This window comes from Podarcis bocagei (assembly GCF_964188305.1).
Source record: "Podarcis bocagei genome assembly, chromosome: 3".
Lineage (NCBI taxonomy): Eukaryota > Metazoa > Chordata > Lepidosauria > Squamata > Lacertidae > Podarcis > Podarcis bocagei.
The window spans coordinates 18,833,985-18,846,781 of NC_138127.1; the positions used below are offsets into that span (position 1 = coordinate 18,833,985).

The window sequence follows — 12,797 nt, forward strand, 5'->3', positions numbered from 1 at the left end:
AAAATTAAGCGAGAGGGAAAGAAAGGGGAGGAGAGGCTGTTGCTATAACAGAAGCTGCAAAACAACAAAAAGTAAGCCTTAGGAGGAGGTGCAGAGAAATGTGCTTACTGACGGTTTGCTTCATATGCAGTGTGTAAGTTTACTGTCAATGCACTGGTAGCAGTTGGATGGATTTGTACAATGGTGGAATTGAGTGTAAAACAGGAATACTTCCACACGATTGGTGAACCAGTAGCTGGTTTCCCACATATTAAGTGGCGACTCTCCACAGGGAGACTGAAATGGAGCCACGGCCACCACTGGGCCAGGCAGGGGGTAGGTGAAGGCAACAAGGAACCCAAACAGTGAGATTTGTCCGGCTCCACACACTTCCCTACGGATGGCCTTGCTTGTGCATGAAGGAACCATATTCACTGCTCAGTGTTCCTTCATATATATGTTATGGGAGCTGTCTTGGAAGAAGCCCTCCTGTCAAAATGACCAAACCAGAGAAGTTTTATCTTCTTTATTTCTTTCTCTCCTCAGTTACGCTGTACATGATGGTTGAGACCTCCTGAAGGAAATTACCTGAAAACACCTAAAATTAACATTTGGACACTCTGCCAAAACTCCAAGACCAACATAAGGTAACCCCAAACACACCAAAAGAAAGGTTTCACTCTGAAGTTTCTGAAAAGATAGGAGTACCAACCTGTTCTCAATCTGAGAATGAACATTCTGCCATCTCTCAGTCAGCTGATCTGCTTTCTCTTTGTGCCAGTCGAAGTCGAGATCACGTTCCTTGTGTGTTTTAAACATCTGATCACTAATTGCTTTAGCTTTCTGGAGTTCGTCTTCTAGAGCATGGAATACTTCTCTTTTTACATCAACCTCTGATCTCCATTGCTGGTACACAAAACATGTGACATCTCAATACAGATCATAATGCTGCTGTTTCAAATCAATATGCATCATATTACTAACTAGTAATAGGGTATCCATGTGGGAAACAAACAAAGCACCCAAATTTTCAGTGAAATGCTATAAAAAATGGTTTTGTATTTGCACCATTACTGCTTCTGTAACTATAATGAAGAGGAATACTTTGCTAATTATAGGCATACCTAAGTTTATCTCTCATGTGGCTAATCTTCCCTGGTCTTCCTCTTCTCAGCAGCTAAGGAAAATTAGCTGCATAAGAAGGAAGGGAAAAGGTTGCATACTTTCCTGGTATAATTTGGCTGTGTTTTTCTTTTCTGAAGAACCATACGGGAAGGAAAGGGACCAGTGACTGCTTCAGGATCCTCCATGTTTTGTTGCCTATAACAGGCATAGAGAACCTCCAAATGTTGTTGGACTACAACACCCATCATCCCTAACCATTGGCCATGCTGGCTGAGGCTGATGGGAGTTAGAGTCCAGCAACATCTGGAGGAGGACAGGTTCCCAATCCCTGCCCTATAGGGATGGGAAGAAAACCTCAGGATTCTAAACGTCTGGTCTTCTTTCCACATGATGGTGTAATATGCAGCTCAGCTCTTAGCTAAGTGTTACTGGGAAATGACGTAATAATCAGCATTCATTCCTAATGCACAATATTTGACCAGTCAACTGGCCACATCTCAACGCCACTCATGTTACTTCATTTCCATTCTTCTAAAGGCCAAACAGAAGGCAGGCGATTCAAGACAGATAAAATAAAGTACTTCTTCTAAAGTACTACCTTGTTAAACTATGGAATTTGCTCCCACAGGAAGCAATGAAGGCCACCAACTTGGATACAGGAAGTGTAGACAAATTCATGGAAGAGAGGGCTATTGATGGCTATGCTCTGTCTCCAAGGTCTGAGACAGTAACGCTTCTGTATACCAGTTTCTGAAAGCCACAGGAGAGAGTGTGCTTTTGTGCTCAGTCCTGTTGCAAGTTTCCCATAGGCATATGGCTGGCCAAGGAGAGAAGAGGATGCTGCTGTTCTTACGTTCTTATGACAGCATATATCAATCTCCTTTACTTCTTTATATTACTTAAAAGCACACCTATTTCTCATTATTATTTTTCTGTACATCATAAGAATACCTTCAACGTAGCCATAAGGTTCTCAATATTGCTCTTGTCGGCAGTTAATGGTTCTTCCTCACATAGTTTAGTCTCGTAGAGTTTTACCAGTGCTTCAGCTCCTTGAGTGTTTTTCAGCACCAAATTTATAGTTTTTAACCTGAAACAAAAGGGATCACTTGTCATTCATAATTTCCAAATAGCTCTAAAGTTTTAAAACTTGTTTTAGTATATGATGACTATACGACTAAGATCATTCTTCTATTTGTTTGTTTGTTTAAATTTATTTCTGGCCTTTCAACTTTATAAACACTTTCAAGGTGGCCATATGAAATTCTGTATCTATTATTCAATTCAACAAAATATATTTAAAACTGTGAATATACTCAGCTTCCCCTCCAAACACACGCTACATCATCCTATCAAACCTGTCACATGTGATGATGATGATGATGATGATGATGAAAAAGTGTAATAAAATGTGAATGACTTGATGGCTTACTTACTTTTCTATGTAAATGGAAGACATGGAGTAAACCTGATTCATATTTTGAATTACTAGGTTAAGCTCCGACCGCAGAGTAGGAACTGAGGGCGAACCAGCGGCTTGACTGAAAAAATCATCGCATTTGTCTGTGATTGTTTCCAAGTCCTCCTTGAGTCGATCCAGATCCTTCTTCAGTTTCTACAGAACCAAAGATGAAATGTTTTTCCCCCTATAGCAAGGAGCAGTTCTCAAACAATCATAATAAGCATCCTTAGGTCAAGAGACACTAACACTATAGAAGATAATATGAGCAAAGGGTTATAGGACCCTTTGGAGCAGCATGAGAGGCCCTGCCTTTGTACCCCTGTGGGAAACCTCCACTGAATCTCAGCTCCTTCTGAAATTGAAATGAGCCCTTCCATTTTTCTAAATTACTTCTTATTGGGGTTTTTGTGTTACAAAGCAAACAGATAAACAGTGAACGGTACATCTATTGTCTCCACTTTTAATTCTGTGTGTTTTTCACAGTTCGTTTACATTTGGTGAGAGACATTTTTGTCATAGACATCTTGCAGTTGGGGTAAAGGGGAGGTGGGGAGAGAGATGGGGATATCATTCTTTCATTCTATTGCCTATTCTTAGTGTAAAGGGGGGTTGTGTCCTTCCATTGTTTGTTTGCCCTTCCATTTGATGAGGACTAGCTAGGGTTCAAGCCAGTAGAAGCAAAATTAGGTAATCCAAGCTAGAACTCCAAAGTCGTAACCACTGCCACACAAAACCAAAAGACTTCTTTGATCAGATCCTTGCTCACTTTTATCTTCAAAGAACCAGTAAAGCTCACCTGCTTGGTCTGGGAATTCCAAAATGAAGGCATTTGTAAACAAACTGCCCTAAACCAACTGGTGGCTCAAATGTTTACTTCACTTTAATTAGCTCTACAAGTGCACATTACTCGTTTTAATTTGTAGATGCAACCATGCAGATAATTGTAGCGGTCCCTTTCTGAATAAGCTTTTTATGAGCTCATGTAACACGACTGTTACATTTCATGAGCTTTGGAGAGCCCACAGAGAAGCTCAGAAGACTCACCTCTTGTTCAGAGATCCGAAATACACTTTCATGTAAGTCATCTCTCTCCAGTGGGGTTCGAATCTGCCTAATCAAACGATCTTCACAATTCTCCAAACGAAGTCTCATGTTTCGAACTTCTGAGATGTATAGGTTGTAAATGGATTCTTCATGCTCCTCTGTTGGAAGGAAGTGGAAGAATTCAAATAAAACCAAGTATATTTAATGTTCTTCTGCCATCACACAACAGATATTCTAAAGACACAGTGCTATAACCTTGTCTGCAGTGTCTCTGCTTCATCTAAAGGAAATGTGCAATTAACATTAATGGAAAGTGGTCAAGAGGAGAAACGGATGTGCTAACAATGTAGGGAGAAGAGGAAGCATATCTTCAAATTCTTGTTTCCATGGTTCTCCATCTCTCTTTTTTGAAAAGCTAATATGTTTGCTACAACTATTAAAATATACAAAAACTGAAACTTACACTCCACTTATAGTGAGACCTGCAGGTGTAGGGCAGTATATAAATTCAATAAATAAATAATATAAAACTCACCTTTCCATAAAATAATATACATTTTAAACAGGCAGAATATTGCCCACAATGTAGTTTCACCATTCAGATTGGTCAAAAGCCAGTAAAGAATGTTCTTTACCACAAAAAAGATATATTTTAATAACCAGTTTGAATGCATTTGAAAATTTTCAGATTGTTGTTAATTTAGACCCACAATTTCCCCAGCCAATCATATTTCAAAGGTACCTCTGTACATTTGCAATAACAAGCATAAACAAATCTAGCAAACCGCCCCCCCCATTTCAAACAGATTTTCTCCCCAAGGGGAAATGTGGAAGTTCACAAATTGGGGTCACCTTGAGCATCTTCTCAAGTGGAGAAATGTAAACATCATAACAGCAGGACACAAAATCAACTTCTTGCTTGCCATGTATCATCATCATCATGTCTAAATATGGGCATCCCCCAAAAAACTAATATGCACATCACTTTAGTCATAGGTATTATCATCCCATTTGTGTATGCACAGTGATTAATTGGATTGCTTATGGTTTGTCCAGAGATGATTTCATAATAAGATGGTATTAAATCTATAGAAATGAATCCCTTATCATTTTCTCCAGATACACAGTCAAGCACAGTATATCTCTGCTCCGTACTTATATATTTACTTTAATCAGCTTTCATCTGCTATTGCATTCCTTTCTATATCAGCATCAGCCTGAATGCATAATATAATACATCTATTCAGCTTTATGGAAGCATTTAAGGCTCAGTGATATCATATATTTTCAGAATGGAGATGGAATATTTACAACAGCAAGGAAGAACTTCAAAGACTTTTTTTTAAAGCAGATACTGTTTTTCCAAAGGATATAGGGTCCCTTTATGACATACTTGCAGATTTATTTATTTTTTAAGGAGAGTAAGTAAACAAATGTAAGTGATGCGGTATGATACTCCTGGTATTTTATTTTGAGAGGAAAAATATGTTCCTTGTACATTTGTGTGTAACAGTAACAGATGTTCTTCCTCTTATTGTGCAACCTGCCAAAATAATTGTTCTATTTACTCACACAAATTATTACCAGCTCATTTTAGGAACCCAATTGAGATCTCAGATTGTGTGCCAGTAAAATGCATATTACATTTTCAGCAATTATGCAGGGGCACAAGTTCTTTTATCTGTAATATAACATTTCAATATTTGAATCAGTTCTGAGTGTTATGAACAACAAAACAAACAGAAGGGGAGTCATGGGGAGATCAGCTCCTCTTTTTCCTTCCCATTTTATAAGTGATTTTCTCAGGAGCATCTGTGTTAATGACAGCTCACTGATTTCAAACAGACACAAAACAAGTATAGAGAGTTACAGTCAGCTGACCATGTGGGACGCGGGACACAGAATATTGCACTTCCACTTCTGCTATTTGAAAAGCAACATCTTAATGTCTGAACTGGCTCTGAGTGCTCACTGTTAGACCTATGTAACTGCTTACGTGCTGTAGGTTAAACCACAGAGCCTAGGACTTGCCAATCAGAAGGTCGGCAGTTTGAATCCCTGCAACAGGGTGAGCTCCCGTTGCTCAGTCCCTGCTCCTGCCAACCTAGCAGTTCGAAAGCACGTCAAAGTGCAAGTAGATAAATAGGTACCGCTCCGGCGGGAAAGTACGGCATTTCCGTGTGCTGCTCTGGTTCACCAGAAGCGGCTTAGTACTGCTGGCCACATGACCTGGAAGCTGTACGCCGGCTCCCTCGGCCAATAAAGCAAGATGAGCACTGCAACCCCAGAGTCGGTCACGACTGGACCTAATGGTCAGGGGTCCCTTTACCTTTTTACTACATATTCATGCCAAAAGCATACATGCCAAAGTGTGTGTCTGTTTTGACAACACTGCAGCAGCAACTGTAGAAAAAATAACAAATACTCATGCAAGCTGCTCATTTTTTCCATTTGACACTGTTAAAAAGAATGGGCCTTTGGACTTTCCCAACTCACGTCTTCCACTGGTATCTATTTCCCTCTCTGCTTCTGAAATGAGCACCGCTGTGAAAGAGCCACAGCAGTAAAGTTCACATATGTAACATTGAAAGGGTAGTCAATACCATAAGCATCTTGTATGGGAGACTTCTGCACAGTTGATGTGCTATATTTACCTCTCTCTGCAGACTTAAGGAGCTCTTGGTAGTACTGCTTGCACACATTCACCTCCCTTTCCAGCTGAGCAATGTCAGCAACTGAAAAGGCTTTGGACTCCTGGCTGTCTTCAAGGAAGTCATCAAAGCGGGACTGCAAGTTGCTTAAAACCTGCTGGTGTTCACCTGGCAAGAGTGTCTTTATCTAGGAAATATTAAAAATCAGGAGGGGTAATTAAAGTCTTTCTAATGTTGGGCACCATTTTATAAACCACATACTGTTTTGTCAGTTTCTTAAGGCAGTATTTTAATGTTCCAAAAAGGTAATACACATGTTGCTTTGTGAGGGCAGCACATCGGAAGATGCCTGTAGAGGAATTGCTCTTTAGTAACTAGAAGAAAAGTCAATTGCAATGACTCATTTCAATGAGCAACTTTCAAATACATACAAGTTAAAAACCCACATAAATGTCCTGGACACTCCAATGAGACCACACAACATGCGCTGGGTGTTTACAGACATTGACATATGCACATTTTAAGTTCTTAGTATAAGAAACACCAATACAACACTGACATACCTCCAGCAATGATGCTCACTATGGAAAACATGGAGCTTCCCACAATCTTAGCCAATCATGCCATAAAGGAAGGTTGTAGCTTCTGAATGCAACCAGCAAACTGTTGTTGCACAGATATAACACAGGAATACGGCACGTTACAGAACCAAATATTCAGGAGCTGTGTGTGGCTACACTCAGCTTTAGCCACTACAGATAACTGCTTCCGAATCATGGAATATTAGGCTAGGTATATTTTGTTATGAGTGCTGGAACAGGCACAGAACTTACCGAAGCAACATTACTGGCTCGAACAGTTTCAATTTCATTTGTCAAATAGTGCCAGGAGACCACACTCTTCATGTTTACATGTGATTCATGCCACAGGGCCAGGACATTCTGATATTGCTGTTCAATTCTGAAATGCACAAAGAGGGGGTGGGGAATGACCGAGTCTAAATTAATGATTTGTCAAGTGGCAGTCGAAAGGGTACATGTTATAAATTTCCTGCATGCTGTGCATAGAAAAGCTCCTGGAAGGCAAATAAGATCAATAAGGATTTCCATGTTTTGTGCACGCTATGCCAGCACTTACCTGTTTGCAGTGTCTATTGCTTCTTTGTTGGGTGGAGGAACAGTAAAACAGACGGAGGGAACCATGGCCTCATTACCGCTTGGACTAATCACTTTCCATTTTGCCCGATGGGAGTTGCTTGCCAGCACACATTCATCATCTCTGTAAATGGTTATCTGGTTTTCAACAGAAAGATCAGAAAATCTGAATGAGTCTAATATACATATATTGTTCTTACAGTGCACTCCCTTGAACATGTGCCACTAGGAAAGTGACAGGGGAGCAAAATTGGGGGCTGGGGGGGGCAGGACCCAACAACTTAAGCCCCAATTGGGAAGGCAGGGACTTGTTTCATTTGATAGGGAAGAGAATTCCAAGAACATGCCATTAACTGTCTTCATTAACTGCCCATAATTGATTTGAAGAAATCTAAGGTTCCAACCTCAATTTGTCTATAGTCACAGATGGCTTTGATTGGGATGGATGTTTTCAGTGGATTATCTGGATTCCTCGGCTTCAGCTGAACTATTGTCTTTGCTCTCCCCACAAGGCCAGCCACTGTGTTCTTGTACTGCAGGAGCTGTTCTTTCTCTTCCTAAAAGCCAATTTATAAAGAAAACAAGAGGAGGGGAAACATTAGAAGCAGCTGCAAATTAAATGTGTTCTTCTTTGAAACTTAAAAATATATTTTCTGCTGTTTGTGATATCGTACAAAGCATTGTTCACATAAACCAGAATGGCATCTATGGTGCTATTAGTACTCTCTAACCACCATTGTTTATTAGGTCAACAGCCCTAGACGGCGATGGTCCATTTGTGTAATTCACCACGAAATAGTTGGGGGCAGCAATGTATGTCCCATTTTCAATAGTAAGGGCTATGAGGGGCAGAGCTGAATTCCTGTGCACTGCTTACCAACCACATTGAGAAGCAGTGGTAAAAATTCATGTCCATGACCTAAGATTCTGTTTGTGAAGAGGATTACGTTTTTATTTTATGTAACTGCATGCTTTGCAAGCTGAAGATGTTCCCTGGCTGTTAGCTAGTTGCTAATAATAATAATAAAAAGAACAGGATAGTTTCTATATCTGGGCATGTCCTAACCAGTTTACTGCCTTGTGGTCACTGTGCAATCTGTTTACACTAAAAGCCAGTCTGTAGGTTGTCCAAAAGCCCCAAATCAATCAAGAGCTGCAATTACTGCTCTTCTTCAGTGGTGGAAACAGAAAGGTACAGAATACTGCCAAAAACGGTCATCTGGAATTATGAGGAACATCTCATCTATATATTTCACTGACATTGTTTAAGAAAATGAGCTTCTTGAATTATTATTTTTGAAGCCAGAATTGTGAAAATAATGGTGATAAAATTAGTTCCCCTTAAGAAAGAACAATTTGTGATGAGATTTCCTTTACTTTTGGGTTAACTGTCTACCTTTAGTACTCTGCTAGTAGAGCACAAATGGCTTTAGCCGAGTATATATGGAAGATACCTACCATCGACTCTTGGATCAGATCTTCCAGTTTATGAATACTGCTGGACCTATCACAGCTGTATTTTCGATGAACAGCATCTCTTAAATTCTTCAAGTAATCTATGGCCTCTTTGGCATCGTTGAAAAACTAAAATGAAAAAAAAACAACCACTTTTGATTTAAAAAATACACCATTGCAAGCTCTGTCCTCAAGCGAGTAGTCATAGAATCATAGAATCATAGAGTTGGAAGAGACCACAAGGGCCATCGAGTCCAACCCCCTGCCAAGCAGGAAACACCATCAGAGCACTCCTGACATATGGTTGTCAAGCCTCTGCTTAAAGACCTCCAAAGTAGGAGACTCCACCACACTCCTTGCAGCAAATTCCACTGTCGAACAGCTCTTACTGTCAGGAAGTTCTTCCTAATGTTTAGGTGGAATCTTCTTTCTTGTAGTTTGGATCCATTGCTCCGTGTCCGCTTCTCTGGAGCAGCAGAAAACAACCTTTCTCCCTCCTCTATGTGACATCCTTTTATATATTAGAACATGGCTATCATATCACCCCTTAACCTCCTCTTCTCCAGGCTAAACATGCCCAGCTCCCTTAGCCGTTCCTCATAAGGCATCGTTTCCAGGCCTTTGACCATTTTGGTTGCCCTCCTCTGGACACGTTCCAGTTTGTCAGTGTCCTTCTTGAATTGTGGTGCCCAGAACTGGACACAGTACTCCAGGTGAGGTCTGACCAGAGCAGAATACAGTGGCACTATTACTTCCCTAGTCAGTACAGCAGTCTGAAGCCCAGGCTGATAATCCAAGAGTGTGGTATACTTTCTTATTAGATGAAGGAGACATAAGTTTCTAAAATCAGTTAGAAAACTAAATGAGCCCATTCACCCCAGGGTATCCCAGCACCAAAGGGGATAAAACCACCAGTCCTCTTTACCCACTGGGCTGCAAAGTTAACAACTCTCTCTGCCTTCAAACATGCTGCTTACAACGGTCTGCAATGCCTACTAGATACTTATGAAGTTAACTGGGTACCCTTTTAATGATCTGTATATGCATTACTTCTTTGCAGTTGGGAAAAATAATAATTCCTGTACAAGGACTTTCTTTCCAGTGCAACCTGGGTAAGTTTCTTCTTTCCTTTCCTGTCCCTCTCCCTCCACTCACAGATGTTTTTCCTCATTGATGATTGTGGTGTGGTTTGTATTGTTTGAATGGAGAATTCAGAACATGCAGCAAAATAATAATTGCTTCTAAAATCAAGTGGGAAAGGTTACTCAATTTCTTGGCCCATTTGAACCACATAAAAATATTGGTGTGAAAAAAAGTAGCTTAAGCCCTTTAGTTCACATCCACTCTGAAAAAATATGCAACAAAACTCATAATAAAAACAGAACAGCACTTTTTACAGACATCTGCAGCAGTAAAATAGGAAGTCCTGTGAAATGTGAAAATTCACCTTTAGGTTTACTGAGGGTCAATATGCTATTATTTGGCATAAAAAAGCATTTAAAAATCCTTTTCTTCTTGCTGCTGTTAAGAGTTAAATCTGTGGTTACTCTACAATAATACCCATGTGTTACGTACCTCAAAATATGCAGTGTTTTCTCTCAGATGCTGTTCAACACATTGGCAAAGCTGCAAAATCCAGCTCCACTGTGTTTGCATTGCAGCTCGGTAGGCCTTAGGGATACAAGCAGAGGAAAGAAGTCATGTTTTGCTGTGCAACAGAAGCAATTCAAATGAGGAAGGGGGGAGATTTGAGGAATTGAAGCCCCTGCCCTGCCCAATTTTCCTACTCAAATGCCTTTGACTTGTTATAACAGTAGGAAAAGAAATCACACCAGCCTCTGAAAAGATCAAGTGCATTTCTCTACAAAAAGCAATAAAACTCTCTGAACAATTTACTTATTAGAATAACTGTCATTTATAACTTGAATTTCTTGAATGCAGTATTTGCTCTATCCCTGCTATGGTAGAACAGTAATACTGTTCGCCAGCAGAGGCTGCTCTAAATACTTTAGATTTAGAATTCTCCCCAAGCATCTCCCATGGAAACCAGTGGGTGCCTTGTTCTCTGTTAGAAGACGTATTTCAACTCAATTTGCTAAATACCCTACAGATAGTGAAATTGATCTGTTTTATCATTATGAAAACAAGCCACAATAAAGCTTGCACGCTCCCCCCTCACCTCTCCACCTCTGCTGCAGCTGCAAGAAGGTTTCTGAAAGCTTTCTCTTCTTTTTTTTGATTACTTGCAGCTTGTCGTTCCACCTGGAGCTAACCTTTTCCATGGCTTGTTTGAAACAAATCGAGCACAAATCATGGAGTCATCAAGCTACCTTATTTCATCAAACCATAGTTAAAAGTTAACTTCCGTCTAGGGCTCAGACATCAGCCTAAATTGTGGTTAATCAAAAGTGAAAGTTTCCAATCTCCTCACAGCTCTCCACAGAGGTGGAAGAGGAAGTGTGTAGGTCCAAGATTTGTTCCAGCTAGTTCCTTCTCTAGATAAATGATGGTGCACTGTGACATCTGAATGCTGTCTGAATTTGTCTATAAATGCAAACTTTTTAGGAGGTACCAATAGGATATATCTAGTATTAATTTACATAGAAACAACCCCTGCAGCATCAGCCCCAACAGTACAGTGGTACCTCAGGTTAAGTACTTAATTCGTTCCGGAGGTTTGTACTTAACCTGAAACTGTTCTTAACCTGAAGCACCACTTTAGCTAATGGGGCCTCCTGCCGCCGGAGCACGATTTCTGTTCTCATCCTGAAGCAAAGTTCTTAACCTGAAGCACTATTTCTGGGTTAGTGGAGTCTGTAACCTTCCATGTATGTAACCTGAAGCGTATGTAACCCGAGGTACCACTGTACTGCTTAATAGCCTGAAAATATCATAGAGCTTATCTTCTTGCATTAAAGCCTTATTGCTTCAGAGCACAAACCCTGCATGACTATCTGCTTTGTACACATCCTAGTTTCCTAACTGACAACTGCGTGATCACATTTGGAAGTCTGAAGGCACCTGTGGTAGTTAGCATGCATTTTAAAACCAAAACAGAAGCACTCATAAATTTCCAGGTGTTGTTTGAACGTTAGATGCATTTTGGACTAGAATCAAGTCACACATTGTAGGCACACGACATGATGCCAGTCTGAAATAAATTCAATGTCCAAACAATATCTGGAGTTTATGAGCAACAGCAAGTGCCTGAACTTCACACCTTAAATGGAAGCAATGTAATGAAACCTTTGCACGTAAGAAAGGCCCAGAAGTTCCATGCCAAATGAAAACACAGAACCACCGCCCTGTCGCAGTTACAAAACTCAGCCTCACTGGAATATTAATGGGAACTGATGTAACATAGCTCTCAGTAAAGTGTCTAAGGCCGAGTGTCCATTGGACAAAAGCATTAACAACAGAAATCTGGGATGGGGCCAAGGAGGAGAAGGAAAGGAATGGAAAGAAATGGAGTATCTTACAACAGGGTATGGTTGGCTGGCTGAACACTGGAACTGGCAAGAATGTATGGCTGGCCAGCCCTTGGAACAGCAGCCCTCCACAACTGCTACATTTTGTTGTGGTCCCATTTATTTCATGTCATTTCATGTCATGTCAAAATTAAGTGTATGCTGTTGCACTTTAAAGATAAACACATTTGTTCTGACATAAGCTTTTGTGAACTACAATACACTGCAACAAATGCATGTAGGGATTGGTGAATCTGTCTGTTTCAGTTTCTGTCAATTTCTCATTTTTCCAGTATTATTATTATTATTATTAACGTTGCACTGTATACCACCCTTCAATATAAAAGCACAAAATACATGATCAAAAACAAGAGCAAAGCCAACCAACCAATAACCCCCTCCCCGCTGTACAATTGGGGCAGTGGGTTTATGACATGTCTATGTAGAGCCTGACTGTGAA

General features: G+C 40.3%; 1 protein-coding gene across 14 annotated transcripts in view; it reads right to left on the bottom strand.

Annotated features, from left to right (window-relative positions):
* The window catches only part of LOC308583243 (dystonin-like), a 313,796-nt gene that overhangs the window by 159,023 nt on the left and 141,976 nt on the right, over nt 1-12,797 (bottom strand). For all 14 annotated transcript variants that reach the window (XM_081187021.1, XM_081187022.1, XM_081187032.1 and 11 more), the window contains 10 exons: nt 10,446-10,541; nt 8,874-8,999; nt 7,820-7,972; nt 7,399-7,553; nt 7,095-7,221; nt 6,265-6,448; nt 3,611-3,768; nt 2,541-2,719; nt 2,056-2,194; nt 692-885 (listed from right to left, as the gene is read on the bottom strand). In XM_081187021.1, the coding sequence (XP_081043147.1) occupies nt 692-885; nt 2,056-2,194; nt 2,541-2,719; nt 3,611-3,768; nt 6,265-6,448; nt 7,095-7,221; nt 7,399-7,553; nt 7,820-7,972; nt 8,874-8,999; nt 10,446-10,541 (1,511 nt within the window). The remainder of the gene's footprint in view (nt 1-691; nt 886-2,055; nt 2,195-2,540; nt 2,720-3,610; nt 3,769-6,264; nt 6,449-7,094; nt 7,222-7,398; nt 7,554-7,819; nt 7,973-8,873; nt 9,000-10,445; nt 10,542-12,797) is intronic.